At 42.3% G+C, this 27,090-nt stretch overlaps 2 protein-coding genes across 3 annotated transcripts; both read left to right on the plus strand.

Moving 5' to 3' along the window:
- Positions 1-9,915: 9,915 nt before the first annotated feature.
- LOC148098754 (N-lysine methyltransferase KMT5A-B-like) lies at positions 9,916-12,712 on the plus strand. Its single transcript, XM_087850675.1, has 5 exons — positions 9,916-10,907; positions 11,004-11,166; positions 11,342-11,534; positions 11,640-11,711; positions 12,410-12,712. The coding sequence occupies exons 1-5, from the start codon at positions 10,799-10,801 to the stop codon at positions 12,710-12,712; spliced, it is 840 nt and encodes a 279-aa protein (XP_087706801.1). The 5' UTR covers positions 9,916-10,798.
- A 2,013-nt stretch (positions 12,713-14,725) lies between these two features.
- On the plus strand, positions 14,726-26,757 carry LOC148098755 (uncharacterized). 2 transcript variants are annotated; one of them, XM_087850673.1, is made up of 9 exons: positions 14,726-15,257; positions 22,188-22,268; positions 23,276-23,323; positions 23,422-23,454; positions 23,866-23,913; positions 24,012-24,044; positions 24,520-24,567; positions 24,666-24,698; positions 26,411-26,757. In XM_087850673.1, exons 1-9 carry the CDS (start codon positions 14,726-14,728, stop codon positions 26,659-26,661), a joined length of 1,107 nt encoding a protein of 368 aa, XP_087706799.1. In that variant the 3' UTR covers positions 26,662-26,757. The 2 variants fall into 2 exon arrangements, with proteins under 2 accessions (XP_087706799.1, XP_087706800.1); XM_087850674.1 differs by lacking the exons at positions 23,276-23,323; positions 23,422-23,454 and having other exon boundaries at positions 14,766-15,257.
- The last annotated feature ends 333 nt before the right edge of the window (positions 26,758-27,090 follow it).

The following is a 27,090-nucleotide window of genomic DNA, read 5'->3' on the forward strand; positions in this document are numbered from 1 at the left end:
CTCACAGGATTTTGACTAATATCAAATAGCATGCACAGTATTGTGTCTTAAGTTACTTTCATTTTCATGTTTGGTTTAGTCACCAAAATGTTTTCCTTCTTTTACACAGAAGCACACTGCATAACAGGTTGGATGTGGTCTTTATCACCACTCTCCATGCTAAAAACACAGAGACACATTTCCTGTGCTTGTGTCTCACAAAGTTGGTAGATTCTTTGAGGCCGTTAATGTTTTCTTTTTGTCTCTCATGATGTGAATGTGAGTGTACAGTTGTAATGGCAGACACACTCGTGCACATTTCCTCGCCCTATCTAGGAGGAAGTTTTACATTTGTCACTCTCATGTCTGTCTTCCTACCTTGGACGTGTTGTGTGGGGTGGAGGGTTTGTCCTTTTGGGGGGCTGTTTGTATTCTGACTTACACAAAGTAATGCAAAGAGTGGAAAGGTGCTGAAAAGCAGAGAGCTGTAACATATTCAACAACGAAGCATGGATCCCCCGGAGGCTTATTCATACAAACACGGAGCAGGAGAGGAAACAAGAATGAATGGATTGATGAAAGAATGAGAGAGAATGTAAGAGTCTGTGCGGGAAAGAATGTTAGTCCTGCGTGTCTGCAAGAAGCCCGACCGACACATCAAGGCGTATTCAGTTACCTTTACTTTCTACATTTCAGAATATATATACCGAGTGCTTTGAGAAGCAATTTAGAAGAGAAATTATCTAAATCCAAATAGCGTAGATGCATTTTAATGATTAAAGTTGAGCTAACAATAATACAGTTTTGAACTTAGCAGATGGAAGCTGATGCCGACTCGATTTCAATATAAGTACGGTATTTCCAGGGCAATTTCGGTTCACAGTCACTGAAGCCTTTAAAGTATTCAGTTTAAGGCATCTAGCATGTTCATGTAGTCCAAAGTTAGAGTTCAGAAAATGAAAATGCTGCCCTACAAAGGCAGAAAGCAGTAATTACACAAACAGTAAAGTGAAGAAAAGGCCATGTAAATAGGTTTATCCCAAATGTAAACCATAATATAACTGGAGAATGCATTTCCTGATGAAAAGGCAGTGCGAATGCTGATTTTGAGCTGAAATCCTGTAATTGCTGAAATATTTGGGAAGCTTGTTAAATTTAACAGAAATACACTGAATCATTTACCTATAAGCCAAAATCTCCTATTCTTTAAATCACTTTAAGAGTGGAAAAAAAAGAATATTTGCAAAACATCTGCTGTGTGTGTGTGTGTGTGTGTGTGTGTGTGTGTGTGTGTGTGTGTGTGTGTGTGCGCAAAGGTGGTTTATGAGGACATTTCACAAGAATACACGCCACACTGTCCGGACATTTGGAATTATGAGGACAGGGCCGATGTCCTCACAATTCATGGAATGAAAACTCGATGTGAGGGTGCTTAAATAGGTGTCAAAAGCCTAAATTCAAAATTTCAGCGAAATCGAAAAAAAGTCCTTACTATTCACAATTACCCAACTTTTGTGTATAATCTGTGTATCAACACAGCTCCCCTGTAGACCGGTTTGGGTACTGCACCTGGTCATGAATATTCACACAACGTGTATTTTTTAAGGCTTCTGATTGGCTAACAGCCGGAAGGTCCCTATAATTACGGTTTTTGTCAGATAGTGTGTGTTACATAAAACAATTCTGTGTTCTGATTGGCTGGCAGGCAGAAGGTCCTTATAATTACGGTTTTTTTTTTAAAAAGATTGTGTGTTACATAACAAAGTTCTGTATTCTGACTGGCTGACAGTTGGAAGGTACCCATTGTTGTAGTTTTTATTAAAAATAGTGTTTCAAAACATGACCATAGATAAATCCTTAAAACTCTGTTAAATTTAAAACTCCACTTTCAGTGATACTGAGATGACTAAACTACTTAATCTAGCACTTAATATATACTGTAGTTATGCTTTATTAACTCTTGACTGTGTGATGGTTAATTTTTTAAGCATTTCTTTTTTCATATTTTGCTCTAGGAATCCTTTATATTATATATATTATATGTATTATTATCTATTATAATAGAGGAGAGGAGAAAAGTGCGACCGCCTTCGTCAAGAGCAGTTTTCCTATTTTATTGTGAAGGTCCTGTGTTTCCATGTTCATTCTGTTCAGTTTTGCTCCCCCTGTCTCGTTATGGTTATTCGTGTTACTGTGTTCCTTGTGTGTTCTCACTTCCTTCTTATCCTTCTGTGTATTTAGGTCAGTGTCTCCCTCAGTCCTGTGTTGCTTCCTCCCTCCTTACTATGTGCGTGTCCCTGTGTCCTTCCTCATGTATTTAGGGCTCCCATTATAGTTCATGTTATTTTTCCCAGTTTCGGTTTTGTATGACTTTTTTGTGCTCAGTAATAAAGCTGTATTTTAAGTTCACATTTCACCCTAGTGAGTTTGCGTTTGGGTCCTATCCTGCATGAAATCAGCTGCTTTATGACACCATCTGTCATGGCTGGGCAACACTCGTTGCCTTGTTGTTGTTCGTGTGTAATTTACGTTGAGTACGCTAACCACGTTATAAAATTAATGCACGTAAGGTGAACTAGCAAACACCATCATATTTACATGCGGCTGTCTTCTTGTTTGATGGCAGATACTCCCTTCACCCTGGCCAAAGGCTAAAATGACCAAAGAAAAAGAGGGAAACAGCTAAACATGAGAGGTTTTTGGATAAAGTTTGTGTTTTTTTCCATTGTTTAAGCACTGCTTCCAGCCAAGAGTAATGCCATAAATCCCCTATAGCTGCAGAAACGGCTAACATTCTTATCTTTTTACAAAAAAACAGCTAAACATGAGAGGGTTTTGGACAAAGTGTGTGTTCTCCATTCTTTAAGCACCGGTTCAAGCACCGTTTAAGCACCGGCACCATTTCAAAAGTACCGGTTTGGTACTGGTATCGGATAAAACCTAAACGATACCCATCCCTAATCATCAGTGCATCAGGAAGATAAACACAAGTGATTAGGTGCTTAGTAAATAGTTCAAGCAGCTGAAACCTCAGGAGGAGGAGGTGGAGCAGGAAGCATCATGGAAGGACAAACCCTTGTAGGATGAAGCACTAATCAGGGCTCCAAGTGCAAGACCAGTAGAGGCTGGTGTTTACCACACCAGGCAGGACCCTAGATCCAGTCTGTGCAAAGATGCCTGCCATATATGATCTCTCACCTTCTCAACAAAATCCAAAGGGTTCTGGATGTGGTGTTTGGAGCTGCATATAAATGGGTTGTGGACAGAAGACAGAAATGTTGAGATGTTATAGGTGACCAAATTGATCATCCAAACAATTGTTCTTAAACATACACCCTGGCCTCATCAGTTCTCATGGCCACTGATCAATGGTCATGACAAATTGGATACTAATGATCATGGAACTGACCTCACAGCCCATTGTTGATGCTAGTTTCTGTCATTATGTAAATGTACTGTTTATAAGGTTGGGGAAACCTGCAGTAGGCTGAGACTGAAGAATTCACCAGTTGGGGATGAAACATTTCTAAAAATCACTAAAAATAGTATGTCCAGATGAACAGATTCAGCATTCTGGTACTCTTTAAAGAATGTAAAAGTAAGGTTTGAGATTAGCCTATAATTAGATAAGTCAGCTGGGTAAAGTGATGACTTTTCTCTTGTTTATAGTCCCCTCATGCTTCAAGAGGACCACCGTCCTGAAGAAACCTAATGTGAGCTGACTCAGTGACTGTCACCCAAGAGCACTTACGCCCATTGTTATGAAGTGCTTTGAGCATATAGTCAAAGTTCACATCACATCTTCAATGCCTGCTCGACCAGTTTCAGTTTACCTACAGGCCAGAAAGATCCACAGATGATGCAATAGCATTAGCTCAGCATATTGCCCTCTCCCACCTGGATCATAAAACACATGCAGTGGTGTGAAAAAGTATTTGCCCCCTTCCTAATTTCTTAGTTTTTTTTATTTTATTTTTTTGCATATTTATCACACTCACATGTTTCAGATCATCAAACACGTTTTCATATTACACAAAGATAATATGAGTAAATACAAAATTTACTAAGGGAAATAAGCTATCCATACCTACCCGGTCCAGTGTGAAATAGTAACTGCCCCCTCTTGTTAAATCATCAATTAACAGTTTTTGTAAAGCTGAGTTCAGTTTCACTGGCCACACCCATACCTGATTATTACAGACCTGCTGAATGAAGAAATCACTTAAAGAGAACCTGTCTGACAAAGTGAAGAAGGCTAAAAGATCTCAAAAAGCCAAAGAGCTTCACAATCTACAAAAACAATATGAGAAACAAAGTCATTGACATCTATCCATCTGGGAAGGGTTACAAAGACATTTCCATCGCTTTGGCACTGCAGAGAGTCATTATCCACAAATGGAGAAGACTTAAAACAGTGCTGAACCTTCCCAGGAGCAGCCTGCCTACCAAAATTACTCTAAGAGCGCACTGCCGACTCATCAAGGAGGTCACAAGAGAACAGCCAGAACAGCATCTAAAGAACTGCAGACCTCACTTGTCTCAGTTAAGATCAGAGTTCATTATTCAACAATAAGAAAAAGTCTGGGCAAAAATGGCATCCATGGGAGAGGTCCAAGGAAAAAACTACCATTGACCAAAAAGAACACAAGGGCTCCTCTCATATGTGCCAAAAAAAATCTTAATGATCCTGAAGACTTTTGGGAAAATATTCTGTTGACTGACAAGACAAAAGATGAACATTTTGGAAGCTTTGAATCCCGTTACATCTTTTATCAAACTAACACAACATTTCATAAAAAGAACATATAGCAACAGTCACACATGGTGGTGTTATGTGATGGTCTGGAACTGCTTTGCTTCATGACACCTTGCTGTAATTGATGGAACCATGACTTCTGCTCTCTACCAGAAAATCCTGAAGGAGAATGGCCGGCAATCAGTTCATGTCCTGAAGTGGACATGAACTGAACATGAACTCATGAAGTTGGGTACTTGGGTTATACAAAAGGACAATGATCTGAAACACATCAGTAAGTCCACCTTTGACTGGTTAAAAACCCTCAAAAGGAAACCAAAATAAAGGTTTTGGATGGGCAGGTGACACTACCATCATTCGTTGCATTTCAGATGGAGACGAGTCTGCTTACAGAGCAGAGGTGAGAGCCCTGACATGGTGTCAGGAAAACAACCTACTGCTACCTACCCTGTCACTTGGTGTTCGCTCGCTCTGTAGTAGAGTATCACTTCCTGTTCCTGCTCAAACACAGTGGTGTTTCTGAGTAGCTTATTTGCTTAGCAGTTTAATTAACAACTTTTAAATACATTCTTTTTTCAGAGTATAATCTTCACGTGCTTCATCCGAAGCACACTTTCTGTGTACTCACTACCTAATTTATAGCCAAAGTTTTCACTCACTGTCTCTGTACTGTTTTGCTAGCTTAGCTTAGCTCGTAGCCGACTCGTTAGCACCATGGCTACTTCACCTGTCCCTCCTGCACTTTCTTGCTCATTGTGTCAGATGTTTAGTTACTCCTCGGCCTCCTTTAGCAGTAATGATATCTGTAACAAATGTAGCATATTTGCAGCTCTGGAGGCCAGGATTACTGAATTGGAGACTCGGCATCGCACCCTTCATTCACCCTTAGCTAGCCAGGCCCCTGTAGCTGGTGCAGCCGAAGATAGCGTAGGCCCCGCTAGCTGTTCCCCGGCAGATCCCAAGCAGCTGGGGAAAGAGGGCGGTTGGGTGACGGTGAGGAGGAAGCATAGTCCTAAACAGAAGCCCCAGGTACACCACCAACCCGTTCATGTGTCTAACCGTTTTTCCCCACTCTGCGACACACCCGCTGGGGGTCAAACTCTGGTAATTGGTGATTCTGTTCTCAGACATGTGAAGCTAGAGACACCGGCAACCATAGTCAATTGTCTTCCAGGGGCCAGAGCAGGCGACATTGAAGGAAATTTAAAACTGCTGGCTAAGGGTAAACGTAAATTCAGTAAAATCATAATTCACGTCGGCAGTAATGACACCCGGTTACGCCAATCGGAGGTCACTAAAATCAATATTGAATCGGTGTGCAACTTTGCCAAAACAATGTCGGACTCTGTAGTTTTCTCTGGTCCCCTCCCCAATCAGACCAGGAGTGACATATTTAGCCGCATGTTCTCCTTAAATTGCTGGCTGTCTGAGTGGTGTCCCAGAAACAATGTGGGCTTCATAGATAATTGGCAAACCTTCTGGAGGAACCTTAGGAGAGACGGCATCCATCCCACTTTGGATGGAGCAGCTCTCATTTCTAGAAATATGGACAAATTTATTAAACCCCTCAAAATATGACTATCCAGAGTTGGGACCAGGAAGCAGAGTTGCAGTCTTACACGCCTCTCTGCAGCTTCTCTCCTCCTGCTACCCCCCCAAAAACCCATCTTCATAAAGACTGTGTCTGCTTCCAAAAAGAAAAAAAACAAACTAAAAACCAGCAACAAACAACTTAAACATAAACAATTACAAAGAAAGAACAATACAGTATCCACATCTGAACCAAAGAGTAAAACAGTGAAATGTGGATTATTAAATATTAGGTCTCTCTCCTCCAAGTCTCTGTTAGTACATGACTTAATAATTGATCAACAAATTGATTTACTCTGCCTTACAGAAACCTGATTGCAGCAGGATGATTATGTTAATTTAAATGAATCAACACCCCCGAGTCATTCTAACTACCAGAAACCTCGAAGCACAGGTTGAGGGGGCGGTGTGGCAGCAATTTTTCACACCAGTCTATTAATTAATGAAAGACCAAGACAGACTTTTAATTCATTTGAAAGCCTGATGCTTAACATTGTCCACCCCAGCTGTGAAACTCAGAAACCAGTCTTACTTGTTATCATCTATTGTCCACCCGGCCTTACACAGCAGGGTGAACATGGTTGAAACGCAGACAGACCAGCGACCAGCACACGAGAAGACACGACTTAAATATACACAGAAGAACATCGGGAGATTACACACAGGTGGGGAACATAGCTAGAAGTAATTGACGAGACGTGACAAGGGACAGAAACAAAAAAAAAAAAAAAAAAAAAAAAAAAAAAAAAGACAAGGAGCATAAGTCCAGAAACACATGAAAACGATTCAAAACAAAGCTAAACCAGATCAAACATGAGTCCACAAAAAAGTTCAGGGGGGTCGACAGCACATGAGCCAAATCCAGAACAGTTCAGGGGGGCGGCCGTGTGGACAGCAGCGGCGGCGGCAACGCAGGCGAAACAAGTCAGGAGGAAGGCAGTGGCGGCAACAGAGCAGGTCCGGAGGCCAACGGCAGTGTAGCAACCGCAGCACCAGACGAGGAGGGACCAGACGAGGAGGGACCAGACGAGGAGGGACCAGACGAGGAGGGACCAGACGAGGAGGGACCAGACGGCAGCGTGGCAGCCACGGAACCAGACGGCAGCGTGGCAGCTGCAGGTGGTGACGCTGCAGGCGATGGTGTGTAAGTTGCAGGTGGTGGCTGAACGGACTCCCTAGAGCCGTCAGCGGACACGAGGATATGCTGGCTGGGTCCTCCGGGACCCCCAGCTAACGAGACGTGATGCCGGACGGGCTCCTCGGACCGTGCAGCTGACGAGGCGTGACGCTGACTAGGCTCTCCTGAACCCCCAGCTGACGAGACGTGACACTGGCGGGGCTCTCCAGAACCCCCAGCCGTGCTACTGGCTGAGCTAGCGGCAACACAGGAGACTGAATGGCAGACTGAACTCAGGGCAGCTGGGCAGCAGACTGAACTGAGGGCGACTGAAGTAATGGTTGAGATGATAATGGTGGTGGAGTTGGCAACTGAGCTAAAGGCAGCAGGGCTGCAGACCGAGCTGCAGGCAGCGGGGCTGCAGACTTGAGCTGCAGGCGGGGCTGCAGACTGAGTGGGGGAGGGTGAAGATGAAGTTTGTGGAGAATGAAATCCTGAATGAGCGGGTGCAGTTAGTCCAATAGCCAGGGGTGGCCGGAAATGAGCTGCTGTAGCCTGGCTTCCACAGCGCAGAGCAGCTCACTCTCCCTCATGCTCTAGCCATAGGTTGACCAACCTGGAAGGAGAGTCGATTATGACCTCCTGAAGTTCCTTGGGTGGGGCAAATGCCGATGGATCCATAATGTGGCTGGTCAGTAATGTCACAGCGAACGGGATGAGACATGTGGAGGAATTAAATGAGGATCCAAGCGCAGGTACTCGTAGATGCGAAGGAGATTTATTGAAAAAATAAAGCACAAGGTGGAAATGGCAAAACGGAAACAAAACTAATCTATACTGGGACAAACTAAACTACTGAACAGCAAACATGAACACGAACATGAAGGAAGGTGAGCAGTTGAACCTGAAGTTGGACAGCAGGGTGAACACGGTTGAAACACAGACAGACCAGCGACCAGCACACGAGAAGACACGACTTAAATACACACAGGTGGGGAACACAACTGGAAGTAATTGACGAGACGAGACAAGGGAAGCTAAACTGAATACACTCACATAAGACACGGACCTTCACAATAAAACAGGAAACAAGAAACAACTACACAAAGATGCAGACTAGACACTAAACTAAACCTACAGGAGGGCACCAGAACAAATCTACACTAAACATGAGACACAAAACCTAAGAACTAATCCCTTAACAAGAATAAACAAAAACATAGAATTCTACTAATAATCAACAAAGCACAAGAATCAGAATACAATCCAAAATTAAACCAAAACACAAGAACTCAAAATGCTGGGTCAAAATGACCCAGAACCGTGACACCTTACTTTTTTTCATGTTTGTCAAATAAAGGATGGTTAAAATTCTTTGAGCCTTTAAAAAACACACCTGATTTGTCTGCTAGATGTGGATGTGATTGTTAGCTTCAAGCCACGGCACATCTTGGAGCCACTTTTCTGAAAAAAGTCTTTTCTCTGGCTCTGGTTGGTGTTTCTTAGCTAGTGGTGGCACACCAAAGAAGCTGCTTAATGTCTGTTGTTTTTTTGGACATTTAGCTGGTGACAAGCAACACATGTAAGATTAAATGAGACAGTCAAGTACGCAAAGTGTCACTACGCATTCCTAATTTTTGTCACGCATTCGTACCTGCGTACCAGTTATGTGCACCCCTGTCTATAACACACAGCCAAACAACTACTCACTCAATAACTACTATCAAATTATCATATCTATTCAACCTAACATACATGTTTTGCATTTAATCTGTCAAGTTTGTTGTTATAACTAATAACTAATGCAGGAAAATGGCATGTTTCTTTAAGGTTTTGTTCTGCTTGTTCTATATTGTAAACAGAGCCAATTTTACACTGTATAATTTCCATAGGATTTATTAGTTTCAGATTTTTTTAGTCATATCATATGATCTCATTTATTCTGTACTGCTAAACAAAACAATGTTTGGTTTCTCAAACTGTCCATAATTGCTAGTGATAAATTCATTGGTTTCAGGATGCACCTTCTGTATCTTCAAACAAAAGATCAGAACAAAAATATAATAATTAAATACATTTTTCCGAAGAAAGCCACATCTTGATACATGCTGGTTTAACATAAGGATCTAAAATATGTCACACTATGTTGTTGGTTGAATCTCAGATTTGTTTAACATATGCAGATGCAAGTGTAAAACCATTGCTTCAGTGGTGGACCTCGGCTGGTGGTGTGTGATGAAACATGTATTCCCTTGTAGTGTACCTTTGCCTCAAATAAATAACTAAATACTTTTTAAAAGAGGAATTTCCTATAAACAAACAAATGCAATAAAACTCAGTCCTTCGTCACTGTAAATGTTTCACTGAAATTCCATAAAAAAGTCAGAACTCTCATCACCTGACCACTTTTTAGCCAATGAGCTGTTGTTCACCCCTCCCCCTCACTTCGTGACTTCGAGTTGAGGAGTACCGACACCGACGCTGGTGTGGAGAAGCCAACAGGTAACTTTAAACTTTAAACTTTCGAATTTTGCCAGCTTTGTAGCCCAGCAACTGGTCAGATTTAGTTTTGTTGAGATTTTTCTTTGGTGTATATTCCTTGATTGAGTTTTGTATTTCAATGTAATTCTCATGCTAAAGCTAGCTTTTTTGATGACACGCGGTTGTGTATTTAATTAGTCAAGGTTAAATACCTAGTCTAACACACACCTTTTTAGTTAAACTGTAACATTTGAAATTACTGAGATGTTATTATTTATTCATCCATCCCACTGTCTCCAGATTTTAAGCAACGCTGAAATATAGGTGACACGCTATTAATGAGACATTTCAGATAACCGAGGTAGCTAACATTTAACTCTCTGGAGTGCAGATTATATGACCAATTTACGGTGTATCAGCAACATGCGTATATAACAGTTTTTAAAAATGTGTTGATAGGCCAAGTAAAACCAGAGTTATGATACACAATTTACGCTTTTTCCTGAAAACTGTCGTCAAGTTTAGTGCAGGAAAATATAAAAACGGTATTTTCTTAAAAAACAAAACATAGATACATTATTGCCTCTCAATTCAATTTTATTTATATAGCGCCAAATCACAACAAAAGTCGCCTCAAGGCGCTTCATAGATACAGAGAAAAACCCAACAATCTCATTTCCTATTGTGGTGGATAAATGAACATGAGCCGATAAAACAATTAAATCAAAAGTAGTCAAAAACAGCCGATTATACCATTGACTCCAGAGGGTTAAAGACACCTCCTGTGAAAGATCAGTTTTCATTATCAACTATTTTCCTGAAATATTAAATAAATTGTACTATTTTTTTTTCTTTTTCTGAGACAGTGTATTGCAATGAGGCCCCCGAGAGCAAAAATTAAACCAAAAGATGAAGCAGTAAAATTTTCATCTTTGGGGCAGGACAAAGATGGATTTGAAGTGAAATTCATAAATTCAGTAAAAGGTGAGGTACTAGGATACTTGTTGAGGATTTTTGGCACAGTCATAAGTTTAACCATTGTAGTAGACCCATGTTGACATTTTCTATTTTCTTTGTAAGGTCGAGGAGTGTTTAGTAGGTGCAACTATAACAAAGGAGACTTCCTTCTGGAATATCGCGGAGACGTTGTAACCAAGAAGGAATATGAAAACAGAACAAGATTGTACCATGACGCCTTAAAGGTTTTTCTTTTTGAATTCAGGTACAATGGACAACAATTGTGGTATGTAAATTAAAATAATTCATTTTTCAGCCTACTTTTTGCAAAAGTTGTGACGACCACATTAAGACAAACTGCTAGCTTGTTACAAATCCATATAATTAAAAATGTAATCAAATTGTTCAGCCTTTTTATAAACCTTGTGTAATTTTGTGTCTTACATTTTTTGTTATCTCAGCATTGATGCAGCCAGAGAGGATGGCTCCTTGGGCAGACTGGTGAATGACGATCACGTGAGCCCAAACAGCAAAATGAGGACAATCACAGTAAATGGAAAGCCTCATCTCTGTTTATTTGCCATAAAAGACATCAAGCCGGGGGAAGCAATAACATACAACTACGGTGACTCTGACTGGCCATGGAGAGTAAAGGTACATATTATATTTACATTTACCGTAGTGTAGTGTAGTATTGTATAGTCTCAACTTATCTGTGTTGAATGGATGTTAATGTACTTTTGTGTTTGCTTGCACAAGGTTTCGGAGCACCCTGACCGTTCTCAAGCTGCTGTGCCCATGGCATCGTCCTCCTTTGAAGTTGATGAGCAGGTGACTAATTTTCTGGTGGTGTTATTATTGCAACAAGAACACAGCCGAGTTGTTTGGATGTTGATAGTGAGGGTGTTAGACACAAGTCCTATAGTGTTGGTTAATGTAAGATACCTACATTATGAGGACTGTGTGTGGATACTGCCGAGTGTCATGTTGGTTCACACTGGAGAATTAATTTTCACTCAATATTAATTCATTACATTTACCTCATTTATGTCAATAACCAGTGTACCTTCATAACTGTATTGTATAGTCTCAACGTATCTGTGTTGAATGGATGTTAATGTACTTTTGTGTTTGCTTGCACAAGGTTTCAGAGCACCCTGGCCGTCCTCAAGCTGCTGTGCCCATGGCATCGTCCTCCTTTGAAGTTGATGAGCAGGTGACTAATTTTCTGGTGTTGTTATTATTGCAACAAGAACACAGCCGAGTTGTGTGGATGTTGATAGTGAGGGTGTTAGACACAAGTCCTATAGTGTTGGTTAATGTAAGATACCTACATTATGAGGACTGTGTGTGGATACTGCCGAGTGTCATGTTGGTTCACACTGGAGAATTAATTTTCACTCAATATTAATTCATTACATTTACCTCATTTATGTCAATAACCAGTGTACCTTCATAACTGTATTGTATAGTCTCAACGTATCTGTGTTGAATGGATGTTAATGTACTTTTGTGTTTGCTTGAACAAGGTTTCAGAGCACCCTGGCCGTCCTCAAGCAGCTGTGCCCATGGCATCGTCCTCCTTTGAAGTTGATGAGCAGGTGACTAATTTTCTGGTGTTGTTATTATTGCAACAAGAACACAGCCGAGTTGTGTGGATGTTGATAGTGAGGGTGTTAGACACAAGTCCTATAGTGTTGGTTAATGTAAGATACCTACATTATGAGGACTGTGTGTGTTTTGGATGCATAAGTCTATTGAAAGATGGGCTCTCAAGTCTGTGTGTAACAGAGACCCTGCAGTGTATGAAGCTTTCAGGTACATTATTATGAGGACTGTGTGTGGATACTGCCGAGTGTCATGTTGGTTCACACTGGAGAATTAATTTTCACTCAATATTAATTCATTACATTTACCTCATTTATGTCAATAACCAGTGTACCTTCATAACTGTATTGTATAGTCTCAACGTATCTGTGTTGAATGGATGTTAATGTACTTTTGTGTTTGCTTGCACAAGGTTTCAGAGCACCCTGGCCGTCCTCAAGCTGCTGTGCCCATGGCATCGTCCTCCTTTGAAGTTGATGAGCAGGTGACTAATTTTTTGGTGTTGTTATTATTGCAACAAGAACACAGCCGAGTTGTTTGGATGTTGATAGTGAGGGTGTTAGACACAAGTCCTATAGTGTTGGTTAATGTAAGATACCTACATTATGAGGACTGTGTGTGTTTTGGATGCGTAAGTCTATTGAAAGATGGGCTCTCAAGTCTGTGTGTAACAGAGACCCTGCAGTGTATGAAGCTTTCAGGTACATTATTATGAGGACTGTGTGTGGATACTGCCGAGTGTCATGTTGGTTCACACTGGAGAATTAATTTTCACTCAATATTACTTCATTACATTTACCTCATTTATGTCAATAACCAGTGTACCTTCATAATTGTATTGTATAGTCTCAACGTATCTGTGTTGAATGGATGTTAATGTACTTTTGTGTTTGCTTGCACAAGGTTTCAGAGCACCCTGACCGTTCTCAAGCTGCTGTGCCCATGGCATCGTCCTCCTTTGAAGTTGATGAGCAGGTGACTAATTTTCTGGTGGTGTTATTATTGCAACAAGAACACAGCCGAGTTGTTTGGATGTTGATAGTGAGGGTGTTAGACACAAGTCCTATAGTGTTGGTTAATGTAAGATACCTACATTATGAGGACTGTGTGTGGATACTGCCGAGTGTCATGTTGGTTCACACTGGAGAATTAATTTTCACTCAATATTAATTCATTACATTTACCTCATTTATGTCAATAACCAGTGTACCTTCATAACTGTATTGTATAGTCTCAACGTATCTGTGTTGAATGGATGTTAATGTACTTTTGTGTTTGCTTGAACAAGGTTTCAGAGCACCCTGGCCGTCCTCAAGCAGCTGTGCCCATGGCATCGTCCTCCTTTGAAGTTGATGAGCAGGTGACTAATTTTCTGGTGGTGTTATTATTGCAACAAGAACACAGCTGAGTTGTGTGGATGTTGATAGTGAGGGTGTTAGACACAAGTCCTATAGTGTTGGTTAATGTAAGATACCTACATTATGAGGACTGTGTGTGTTTTGGATGCATAAGTCTATTGAAAGATGGGCTCTCAAGTCTGTGTGTAACAGAGACCCTGCAGTGTATGAAGCTTTCAGGTACATTATTATGAGGACTGTGTGTGGATACTGCCGAGTGTCATGTTGGTTCACACTGGAGAATTAATTTTCACTCAATATTAATTCATTACATTTACCTCATTTATGTCAATAACCAGTGTACCTTCATAATTGTATTGTATAGTCTCAACGTATCTGTGTTGAATGGATGTTAATGTACTTTTGTGTTTGCTTGCACAAGGTTTCAGAGCACCCTGGCCGTCCTCAAGCTGCTGTGCCCATGGCATCGTCCTCCTTTGAAGTTGATGAGCAGGTGACTAATTTTCTGGTGTTGTTATTATTGCAACAAGAACACAGCCGAGTTGTTTGGATGTTGATAGTGAGGGTGTTAGACACAAGTCCTATAGTGTTGGTTAATGTAAGATACCTACATTATGAGGACTGTGTGTGTTTTGGATGCGTAAGTCTATTGAAAGATGGGCTCTCAAGTCTGTGTGTAACAGAGACCCTGCAGTGTATGAAGCTTTCAGGTACATTATTATGAGGACTGTGTGTGGATACTGCCGAGAGTCATGTTGGTTCACACTGGAGAATTAATTTTCACTCAATATTACTTCATTACATTTACCTCATTTATGTCAATAACCAGTGTACCTTCATAACTGTATTGTATAGTCTCAACATATCTGTGTTGAATGGATGTTAATGTACTTTTGTGTTTGCTTGCACAAGGTTTCAGAGCACCCTGACCGTTCTCAAGCTGCTGTGCCCATGGCATCGTCCTCCTTTGAAGTTGATGAGCAGGTTGCTGTACTGTTATCACCAGACATGGTTGAAGCCCTAACGCAGCTCATAAGCAGAAGACTAGAGTGTGGAGTCCCGGAAGAAAACCCCTTCCTCTTTGCAAGACCCAACTGTTTGACTCCTTACAGAGGACAGGACTGTCTCAGGATTTATGCAAATGACTGTCGTGCACAAAGTCCTGAACTCCTTAGGTCAACACAGCTACGCAAGCATGTTGCAACTTTGTCACACGTCTTGAACCTAAAAAATCACGAGCTTGACCAAGTTGCTGACTTTCTAGGCCATGATATCCGTGTCCACAGAGAATTTTACAGACTTCCAGAGGCTACAACCCAGCTGGCAAAAATATCAAAACTACTACTTGCCATGGAGAAAGGGACCCTTGGAAATCTCCAAGGCAAAACATTGGAAGAGATTGAAATTGAAGGTATTTCTAAGTAGATAGTATTTTAAGGTGTCTAGTTTTTAAGCTTTTGAGTGTTCTTAACACAATATATTTAATAACCTTACTTTTACATTAAAGCTGTTAAGAGAAACAAGGAATGTTTGTACCTGCTGTTTAACATCTCCAAAAAGTTGATTCTGTTCATCTGGACATAGCTGAAGTTGATTCTGTTCATCTGGACATAGCTGAAGTTGATTCTGTTCATCTGGACATAGTGTTTTGTGGGAGAAATGTTTCGTCACTCATCCAAGTGACTTCTTCAGTCTCAGCTGACTGCAGGTTTCAATCTTATAAACAGTACATTTGCATAATGACTGAAACCAGCCCACTGAAGGAACAATGGGCTTGGAGGTCAGTCCTTAATCTTAATTATGCAAATTCTCACGACCATTGATCAGCAACCACTGACCAAAACCCACTGATCAAAGACCACTGATCAATGGCCATGAATACCATTCACAGAGAGCTCTTCTGTGTTGTGCCATGCGCTTCGCCAGAGGTTGTTTGGTTTCCCCGATGTATAAATCCTGGCAATCCTCCTGGCACTTAACAGCGTACACTATTTTACTCTGTTTGTGTCGGGGGACCCGATCCTTGGGGTGGACTAGTTTTTGGCACAGTGTTTTGGGGTTTGAAAGCCACAGAGACCCAGTGTTTAGATAAAATGCGTCTCAACTGCTCCGATACTCCTGACACATATGGGATCACTACAGGTTTTCGTTTGGGCAGCAGTTGTCCTTCTCTCCTGGATTGGCTGGAGCTTTCTTTAGGAGCCGTCCCAGCTTTGACAAAAGTCCAGCTGGGATAACCACATTTACTCAGGGCCTTCCTGATGTGATGTTCTTCTGCCTCCTTGGCCGCTGTGTCAGTGGGGATGGTGTTCGCTCCTAATGACACCCAGTTTGTGCTCCAGTGGATGATGAGAGTCAAACCTTAAATACTGATCCGTATGTGTAGGTTTACGGTACACGTCAGCTTTTAGATGTCCCCCATTACTGATGGAAATCTCAGTCTAAGAAAGCTAACCTGCCACTTTTCATAGCCTCCCTGGTGAATTTCATGTGTCGGTCCACAGAGTTAATGTGATCCGTGAATTGTGGTACGTCCTGAGATTTGATTTTCACCCAGGTGTCATCCACATACCTGAACCAATGGATTGGTGGTGTTCCAGGGTAGGATAGCAAAGCCCTCTTTTCCACTTCTTCCATGTACAAATTGGCCACGATGGGTGAAACTGGGGAGCCCATGGCACACCCATGTTTCTGCCTGTAGAACTGACCCTTGTATGTGAAGTAGGTGGAATGAAGACACAGTTCCAAAAGCAAACACACTTGGTCGATGCTGAGAGTGGTCCTGTTGCTGAGGTTGGTGTCATAATCTCTTACGGACTACCTTCAATGCTTCCGTGACTGGGATGCAAGTGAAGAGAGATGTAACGTCGTACAAGACCATGGTTTCATCTGCCTCCGTAATGACATCTCTCACCCGTCCATCCATCCATCTTCATCCGCTTTATCCGAGGCCGGGTCGCAGGGGCAGCAGCCTAAGCAGAGGCCCAGACCTCCCTCTCCCCAGCCACCTCCTCCAGCTTATCCGGGGGAACACCAAGGCGTCCCCAGGCCAGCCGAGAGATATAATCTCTCCAGCGTGTCCTGGCCTGCCCCGGGGCCTCCTCCCGGTGGGACATGCCCGGAACACCTCGCCCAGGAGGCGCCCAGGAGGCGCCCAGGAGGCATCCTTGTCAGATGCCCGTACCACCTCAGCTGGCTCCTTTCAATGTGGAGCAGCAGCGGCTCTACTCTGAGCCCCTCCCGGATGGCCGAACTTCTCACCCTATATCTGAGGGAGAGGCCAGCCACCCTTCGGAGGAAGCTCATTTCTGCTGCTTGTGTCCGCAATCTCGTTCTTTCGGTCACCCTCTTCACCACGACGGACCGGTGAAGCGTCCGCATCACTGCAGCCGCAGCCCCAATCCGTCTGTCAATCTCCGGCTCCCTTCTCCCATCACTCGTGAACAAGACCCCGAGATACTTGAACTCCTCCACTTGGGGCAGGAACTCATCCCCGACCCGGAGTGGGCACTCCACCCTTTTCCGGCTGAGAACCATGGCCTCAGATTTGGAGGTGCTGATCCTCATTCCCGCTGCTTCACCCTCGGCTGCGAACCGTTCCATTGCGAGCTGGAGGCCCTCACCCGATGAAGCCAACAGAACCACATCATCCGCAAAAAGCAGACTTGAGATTCTGAGGCCACCAAAGTGAAAGCCCTCCACTTCTTGGCTGCGCCTAGAAATCCTGTCCATAAGAATTATGAACAAAACCGGTGACAAAGGGCAGCCCTGGCGGAGCCCATCACCCACCGGGAACGAGTCCGACTTACTGCCGGCAACGCGAACCAAGCTCTGGCAACGGTTGTATAGGGATCGAATGGCCCGTAATAATCGGCCTGATACACCATACTCCCGCAACACCTCCCACAGGACGCCCTGAGGGACACGGTCGAATGCCTTCTCCAAGTCCACAAAACACATGTAGACTGGTTGGGCAAACTCCCATGCACCCTCAAGTATCCTTGAGAGGATAAAGAGCTGGTCCAGTGTTCTGCGACCAGGACGAAAACCGCATTGTTCCTCCTGTGTCCGAGGTTCGACTAGCAGACGAACTCTCCTTTCCAGCACCCTGGCATAGACTTTCCTAGGGAGGCTGAGGAGTGTGAGCCCCCTGTAGTTGGAACACACCCTCCGGTCTCCCTTCTTAAAGATGGGGACCACCACCCCGGTCTGCCAGTCCAGGGGTACTGCCCCTGATCTCCACGCAACATTGTAGAGGCGTGTCAACCAGGACAGCCCTACAACGTCCAGAGCCTTCAGGAACTCGGGGCGGACCACATCAACACCAGGGGCTCTGCCACCAAGGAGTTGTTTAACTGCCTCAGTGACCTCGCCGCCGGAAATTGGTAGGTCATTCCCCTCATCCCCAGACTCTGCTTCCTCCTCGGAAGACGTGTCAGTGGGATTAAGGATGTCCTCGAAGTATTCCTTCCACCGCCTGACAATTTTCTCAGTCGACGTCAGCAGCGCTCTGCCAGCACTATACACAGCGCAGGTAGAGCACCGCATTCCCCTCCTGAGACGCCTGACGATTTGCCAGAATCTCTTCGAGGCAGTCCGAAAGTCTTTTTCCATGGCCTCCCCGAACTCCTCCCACACCCGAGTTTTTGCTTCAGCCACTGCCCGAGCCGCATTCCGCTTGGCCTGTCGATACCTGTCGACTGCCTCCGGAGTCCCACAGGCTAACCAAGCCTGATAGGACTCCTTCTTCAGCCTGGTGGCTCCTTTCACCTCTGGTGTGCACCATTTGGTTAGGTGATTACCACCACGGCAGGCACCAACCACCTTGCGGCCGCAGCTCAATGCAGCAGCTTCGGCAATGGAGACGCTGATCATGGTCCATTCGGACTCAATGTCCCCAGTCTCCCTCGGAATGCTGTTGAAGCTCTGCCGGAGGTGTGCGTTGAAGATCTTGCGGACTGGGGCCTCTGCTAGACGTTCCCAGCACACCCTCACTACGCGTTTAGTAGGGGTGCAACGATACACAAAATTCACGGTTCGGTTCAGTTCGATACTTTGGTGTCACGGTTCGATATTTTTTCGATACAAAAAAAATGTTCATGCCTTTTTATTAATTTGTCATTTATTAAATTTTCACGGCACATTCTGCACCACATCTCTGTGCGTTCATCATTTGTTTGAAGCCAGCTCACCTCCTGCAACCACTTTTCTGAGAATACGCGCTTCTTTTGTGGTTTAGACTCCATTTCTTCGGAGGTGAAGGAACACCAAAGTAATTGCTTAAAGGATTTTGCTTCTTCAACATCTTTAAGAGTTCTAAACAAATGTCTGTCCTCCTCCAGAAAATCCTATGTACGCAAACACGCGTTGCAACTTCTTATCTTGTGCGCGTTTTTTATTTTGACAGCGAATGCGCACCTGCAGACCACTTATGTGCAGCCCTGGTTATTTAGCTCGTCATATTGCAGCCACAGAAATTCTTTTGTCCATGAAACCATAAAGCTGCACTTTCTTTTTGCCTTATAGTCTGATTTGTCATAACTTTTCCGTTTTGTGGTAAGCTTTGTTTGGCTGTCACTTCTTCACGCTGACCTGTCTTATTTGGCTCAGCAGAACTAAAATATATATCCTGCTGCTTTTACACATGCACTCACATAACGCTCAGCGATTCTCTGCGCGATCAACCTCTCACATGTTTAAGCTTGCTGCGGGAGATTTCACTTGTCATGTTTGGATAGTAAGCTAACGATTGATAAGATGTCAGAGGAATTGGTGCGCAAATTATCATCACTCACCAATCAGTGCTGTCGCTCTCTATACGCAGTTCGCACGATTGCAAAGTGAAAGCAAAAAACAAGCGCAAATTCAAACGCAATTTCAATATGTCACATATTGACAGTGGCTCACCGATGCCAATGACATAATTACCCAGCTACATTTCCGAAAGAATGCAAAAGCATTGACATATATTTTGCGAGCCCTGTATCTGATTGAGGAATCACTCATCTTTGGAAAAGAGAGTTTATTACAGAGAAATGGCTCTTTCCAAAATAAAAGCTATACTATACGCTTCTTCTGGGCTATATTCTCAGCACCATATTAAATATATCAGGTCCCCATAAGGAGAATCATGTGCTAACGGCTGTCTAAATGACTCGGGTAAAGTTTGTAGCATGCGTGCTTGTTGTTTTTGTCTGCTTCCACTTGTCTTTGCACTAGGATGATGTCGGAGTAAATGTGCAGTCATATTCGTTGTGTTCCCACTAGTGCTGTCAGCGTTAATCTGAAATGAGGTTAACGACACAACACCTCCGTTAACGAGCTACTGCGGATTGCCTTGTGCGTGGGGCTGGACGGCCAACACAACGAGCTAACTGCGCTAACACACTAGTTCCCACCCATGTAATTGAGCATTGCTGGCACATCCAACATACTGTTTTACTTTAATCCATGACGCGCTTACCTTCAGGGTCATACTTCACATGAAAACCAAAATAGTTCCAAACGCCAGATCTGAATGAGGGTGGGGGAGGTTCAATTTGCCATGTTGCAACGAGCTTAGCTTCTGTCTCGCTAGCTTGCCCTGCGCTCAGTGAATCTGCGTTCGACTACTCCGCCTAGGCTGCACTGTCGAGCGCAGATCCACTGAGCGCTCAACACAGACAGCATCGTCAGAAGGGAAGTTGATAAAATAAATTAAAAATGTTGTATTGTTCGATACATATGCGTACCGAACCGAAAGCACTGTATCAAATGGTTCAATATCGATACGAGTATCGTTGCACCCCTAGCGTTTAGGTGCACCGGTTCTGTCCAGCGTCCTCTCCTGCCACCTGATCCAACTCACCACCAGGTGGTGATCAGTTGACAGCTCAGCCCCTCTCTTTACCTGAGTGTCCAGAACATATGTTCGCAGGTCTGGTGATACGATTACAAAATCAATCATCGATCTGCGGCCTAGAGCGTCCTGGTGCCACGTGCACTTGTGGACACTCTTATGTTCGAACAAGGTGTTTGTTATGGCCAAACTGTGATTTGCACAGAAGTCCAATAACAAAACACCGCTCGGGTTCAGATCAGGGAGGCCGTTCCTCCCAATCACGCCCCTCCAAGTCTTGCTGTCGTTACCCACGTGAGCATTGAAGTCTCCCAGCAGGACAACAGAGTCTCCAGGTGGAGCACCTTCCTCTCCATGGTGATTTTGGATGCTGGGGGCTTTGCATTGCTGAGACAGGCCAAAACTTTCGTCTGTAGTTGCTATGCTTCCATTTCTGCAATATTGTTGTTACGAATTGCTGTTTCTGTGGCTGTGATCAGCTCCACTAGCGGGATTTGTCCCGGTGTGACAGCAAAATTCAGCCCTTGAGCAAGGATGTTTTTCTCTGTTTCGGTGAGCTGTCTGTCAGACAAATTCTTCACCCACTTGTCCACATCCTCTGTGTCGCATCCTTGTCTCTTCTGGTCACTGAGGACACTCTCCGTATTTTGCCGTGGTTTCCGACGTACAACAAGTAAGTCAAACTTCCTTTGTTGCCTGGTCTTAGACTTCTTGTGCTGTGCTAGACGAGCCTTCTCAGTAAAGTCAAACACCTTTTTAAGAGTATTCTCATCTAGAAGCATTGTCAGTCTCTGTTGGATCCGCTCCTCTTGAGATTTTAGCATGTCCATGGTAAAATTTGTTTGCCTCACCCGTTCATTAAGCAACTGATGCTGTGCCTTCTGGAGGATTTTTGTTGCCCGGAAGCCTTTAACGAAGAGCTCATTTGCAGACTTTTAGGAGTAATCCAGTTTTGTCTGCATCTGAGGCTGAATCTCAGGTGGTTCCTGTAATCCACCATCTTACGTGCTGTTTGCTCATACTGACGTACAAGCTTCAGGCCGTCCTTGCCAAAGTGGGTTAAAACGTCTTGATGCATTCAGAATGCCTCGATTCATAATCAAGGAGGGGGCCTAAGGCCATCTTACAGTGCTGTGATTGCAGCCATTCCCCAACTCTCTGTGTATGGTACTCATGGCTATTGATCAGTGGTCTTTGATCAGTGGGTTTTGGTCAGTGGTTGTTGATCAATGGTCATGAGAATTTGCATAATTAAGATTAAGGAACTGACCTCCCAGCCCATTGTTCCTTCAGTGGGCTGGTTTCAGTCATTATGCAAATGTACTGTTTATAAGATTGGGGAAACCTGCAGTAAGCTGAGACTGAAGAAGTCACTTGGATGAGTGACGAAACGTTTTTCCCACAAAACGCTATGTCCAGATGAACAGAATCAACTCTTGGAGATTTACTTACCTGGATGATTGAGAATGCATCAAGATGCTGCTTAACATATTTTTTTGTCAGATAACCTAGACTTGACAGACTCTGGTGAGAGTGAAGACGGCGAGGCTGACAAAGAATACCCACCAGCACAAACAAAAATGGGTAAATGCACCAACAAACAACTCATATTTATGTAGTATTCAGTTGAATGCAATATTGTGAGATGTTTCAGGTATACACAGTTATTTAAAAGGTAGTAGTAAGGATTATATGTGCACTGTAAGTCTTAAGTATTGAAAATGTCTTAATTTGTTTTGGGCTGAGGTTAATACACTGCTTAAGCTATTCTTGACATAGTCATAAAGATTGATGTCTGTCAAATAATGTCACTAAAGAAAGGTCTAACCAGATCAGTACAAAAAATGTAATAGTACTTACATTGATAGTTTTGTGTTGTGATGCTACAGATATCTAGCCAGAGATGTGTGTAAATGAATCAACCACAACGCAACAGAGCATTAATATTGAGCTACACTATTCAACTACAGAAAAGGGAACTATGCAATTTGTTGAGGTACCTCCAGGGACCTCTGACAGTATTACCCACTTCCTACAGTGTGCCCACTGATGATGATTGTCTTATAACTGGACTGTTGGAGTATTGTGTTTACATTTTTACAAGGTATGCCGAGAACATCTCTTCCGCTTATCCTAACCCCAGCAAGTGCACTTATTGGACTTGGCTGCCCAGTCGATAAGGCGGAACGTTAGCATAGTGGTTAGCACTGTTGCCTCACAGCAAGACGGTCCTGAGTTCATCGGTCCAGGGTCCGCAAACATGGAGTTGTTTTCTCCATGTTTGCGTGGGTTCTCTCGGCATACTTCAGCTTCCTCGCACAGTCCAAAGAAACTGGGGTTAGGTTAATTGGTCACTCTAAATTGCCCATTGATGTGAATGTGATTGCATATAGTTGTTTTTCTCTGTGTTAGTCCTGTGGGAGACTGGCGACCTCAGTCATTTTAGGACTGAGCTATCGACCTGAGGATTACTTGTATTTATGGATGCCTCTCTCCTTGTTAGTGAAAATCATTGTCTTGTTAAAGGAAAGTCTAAACAGGAACAGAAAATGTGACTGCTATATTGAGCTAAAATACTCCTTGTACTATAGGGAGGAGTACTATGCCACCTGTAGAGGAACCTTCAAACACCTCAAACGGTATAACTATCCATCACCCTACATATTGATGGCTCTTCCATGATTACCAAGCCACTCATATTGTTTGTGATATTTTTGTTTTACTTTTCTATTTACAGATGTGGACTCGGCTGGAGAAGGCACATCACGAGGTACCACAAGAATAAAATATTTTAAAATATCAAGACACCTTTGAACAGATTATTTGAACAACAGACTAGCAAATGGTTATCTCTGTAACAGTGTTTGACAAGCTTTTTGATGTCTTTCATCTGTGTGGATGGCTTTTATGTTTTATTTCTAGTAAAATAGGTGTGTCCAAAGTTTTAACTGGTACTGCAGATATATCATGACAATTCACTGATATGCCAGCTGAACAAATGGTCAATGTAACTTTAAACTTCCTCAGTCATTTTAGGACTGAGCTATGGACCTGAGGATTACTTGTATTTATGGGTGCCTCTCTCCTTGTTAGTGAAAATCATTGTCGTGTTAAAGGAAAGTCTAAACAGGAACAGAAAATGTGACTGCTATATTAAGCTAAAATACTCATTGTACTACAGGGAGGAGTACTATGCCACCTGTAGAGGAACCTCCAAACACCTCAAACGGTATAACTATCCATCACCCTACATATTGATGGCTCTTCCATAATTACCAAGCCACTCGTGTTGTTTGTGATATTTTTGTTTTACTTATCTATTTATAGATGTGGACTCGGCTGGAGAAGGCACATCACAAGGTACCACAAGAATAAAATATTTTAAAATATCAAGACATCTTTGAACAACAGACTAGCAAATGGTTATCTCTGTAACAGTGTTTGACGGGATTTTTGATGTCTTTCATCTTTGTAGATGGCTTTTATGTTTTATTTCTAGTAAAATGCTTTCTAGTTTTGGGAAATGCAGTTAAGATTACTTTGAAAAGACACAATGCTTATTCAAATTCAGAATGAATAAACAGGTGTGTCCAAAGTTTTAACTGGTACTGCAGATATATCATGACAATTCACTGATATGCCAGCTGAAGAAATGGTCAATGTAACTTTAAACTTCTTCAGTCATTTTAGGACTGAGCTATGGACCTGAGGATTACTTGTATTTATGGGTGCCTCTCTCCTTGTTAGTGAAAATTATTTTCGTGTTAAAGGAAAGTCTAAACAGGAACAGAAAATGTGACTGCTATATTGAGCTAAAATACTCCTTGTACTATAGGGAGGAGTACTATGCCACCTGTAGAGGAACCTCCAAACACCTCAAACGGTATAACTATCCACCACCCTGCATATTGATGGCTCTTCCATGATTACCAAGCCACTCATGTTGTTTGTGATATTTTTGTTTTACTTATCTATTTACAGATGTGGACTCGGCTGGAGAAGGCACATCACGAGGTACCACAAGAATAAAATATTTTAAAATATCAAGACACCTTTGAACAGATTCTTTGAACAACAGACTAGCAAATGGTTATCTCTGTAACAGTGTTTGACAAGATCTGATATGAAAGTTTGGTCAATATGACATGCCAGAATTTTACAAACATTGCATAGTTCATGACTAATATCCAGTATGACCTTAAAGTTGGCATGAGGAATTTTCTTCTCAGGTTCAACATTAGAATACTTTTCTTATTTTGGTTCTTATTTCAGTTTTGGGATTTGAAAGCCACAGAGACGTTATCTTTTAAGAAAATCCGTATCAGCTGTTCTTGTCCTCCTTCGCTCCTGGATTGGCTGGAGCGTTCTTTAGGTGCCTTCCCAGGTTTGACAAAAGTCCAGCTGGGATAACCTCATTTACTCGGGGCCTTCTTGATGTCATGTTCTTGTGCTTCCCTGGCCGCTGTGTCTTTGCTCTATTTTGTAATATCTTGATGACGCCCAAGTTGTGCTCCAGTGGATGGTGAGAGTAAAGCCTTAAATACTGATCTGTCTGCATAGGTTTACAGTACACATCGACTTGAAAGTTGGCTCACTTAAAGCTCCAGTAAACTCAGCTTAAATACTAATATTGCATATTAATACTTACCATTAATCATCTTCAAAAGCCTGATTAACAGTTCAAATGTTCATAACTATTCGAAAACAAAGATGGGAAACTGCTTATCTTGCTTTTTAAACCATATATGAAAACTACATTGGCATGTTAGATCACCTTTTGATTGAAATCTTTTTATTTTTATTTTAAGAGACAATATGAGAGTTTATTGTCAGTGTTGGTGATTCTGTAAATGTGTACATCTTTAAACTAATATTTTTTTGCACGAGTTATTTCTGACTCAAATGTTTTTTAATCTCCCATGTTTCACGGTTTTTATCAAATGAGAAAGAGGTTTCATGTGAGTCATCTTGTTTTGCTGAGTATGACATCAGAGTAGACTGTCCTACATTGTCTTCGGAACAGATTGTTTTGACTTTCAGAGGAATGGAAACAAATGTGTGCCTTACATCACTGGATCTTGAATGAGTCCTCAAAGTATCCTGGATATCTTTAGAGTTTTCATTAATGCTGGTTGTATCTGATCACCCAGAACTTGTCATAATGCCAGGTCTGAACTGGGCTACTGTTACAGTACAAAATCACATGAGAATAAGAGTGGTGGAAATGAGGAATAATTTGCTTGACAAACTAAGTGAAAAGATCAGAGGACAAAGCTGAAGTAATGGGTTGAACCTGGATTCTGCATGATTGGAAGTAGAGGACAATAAAGGAGGACATGATGAAACTGGATGGGAACTAATGTCACTTTGTAATTGGGTGTCCCGTGGCATTCACATAGTTAGAAGTTCTATCTTTAATAGTTTTCTTTGAGTTAATGTTTTTGCGGGAAAGAACGAGCTAGATCTTCTAATCAGAATATAGCTTTTAAGACACTGTATTTATCTAACATGGCAAAAAGCCAAACCCCCGTGTAAATCTAAAGCCCCACAGCTATTTAAACCAAGTGAAAAAATGCTGTGGTTAATGCCTGGACTTCTTTTTGATATGTGTACCATGAAATGGATTTGATGTTTACATCCATATTGTTCTTGAAGAGTAACTTTATAATAACTTAATAATTAACAAATCAAAAGTAAGCTGATCTTATTTTCTCTCCCCCTTGTAGCATTCCCTGGAAATGGCGCAGAAGGGGAAAATCCTCGAAGGAGACAAAAATGTCCATGGTCTCCCAAAGAGATTGCAGCAGTCATGAGACATTTCCGTGGGCACATTGCAAATGGGAAACTAGCCACTGTGACAGAAATCAAACAGTGTAAAAATGCTGAACGTCCTGTATTAGACAGTCGCTCTGTTCAAAATGTGAGAGACTTCGTCAGGAACCGCGGCATAACTCTAAAAAAAAGGAACAGCCGCTAAACGATTAATCAAGTTACAAAAATATATACACAGATGTTTGACATATATGTCATGTTTGCAAAAAGCACGTGTTCTTGTTGAAATAAACTTGAGTATTCACCATCAGATTGGCTATTATTTTTATATATATATATATATATATATATATATAATTTTTTTTTGTCTCTAAAGACCGTACTTAAAGGGAACATGATATGTGAAAAGCACCTTTTCTGTGCTTGAGCATGTATCTTATTACCAATTCAAGAACTCTGAAGATACACAACCCTGGAACCTTTTCTTTTGGAACTGAATATTTGTCTTTCAGTGAGGCTTTCTTATACTGAGGGGAAAAGTTCCTAAAAGCAAATTCTCATCAGCAGTTGTATAACTCAAATTAAGGAAGATATGTGCTTAATGTAAATGCATAATATACCAACTAGGAAATCT

This window comes from Neolamprologus brichardi, chromosome 14 (assembly GCF_056152115.1).
Source record: "Neolamprologus brichardi isolate AB-2024 chromosome 14, ASM5615211v1, whole genome shotgun sequence".
Classification (NCBI taxonomy): Eukaryota; Metazoa; Chordata; class Actinopteri; order Cichliformes; family Cichlidae; genus Neolamprologus; species Neolamprologus brichardi.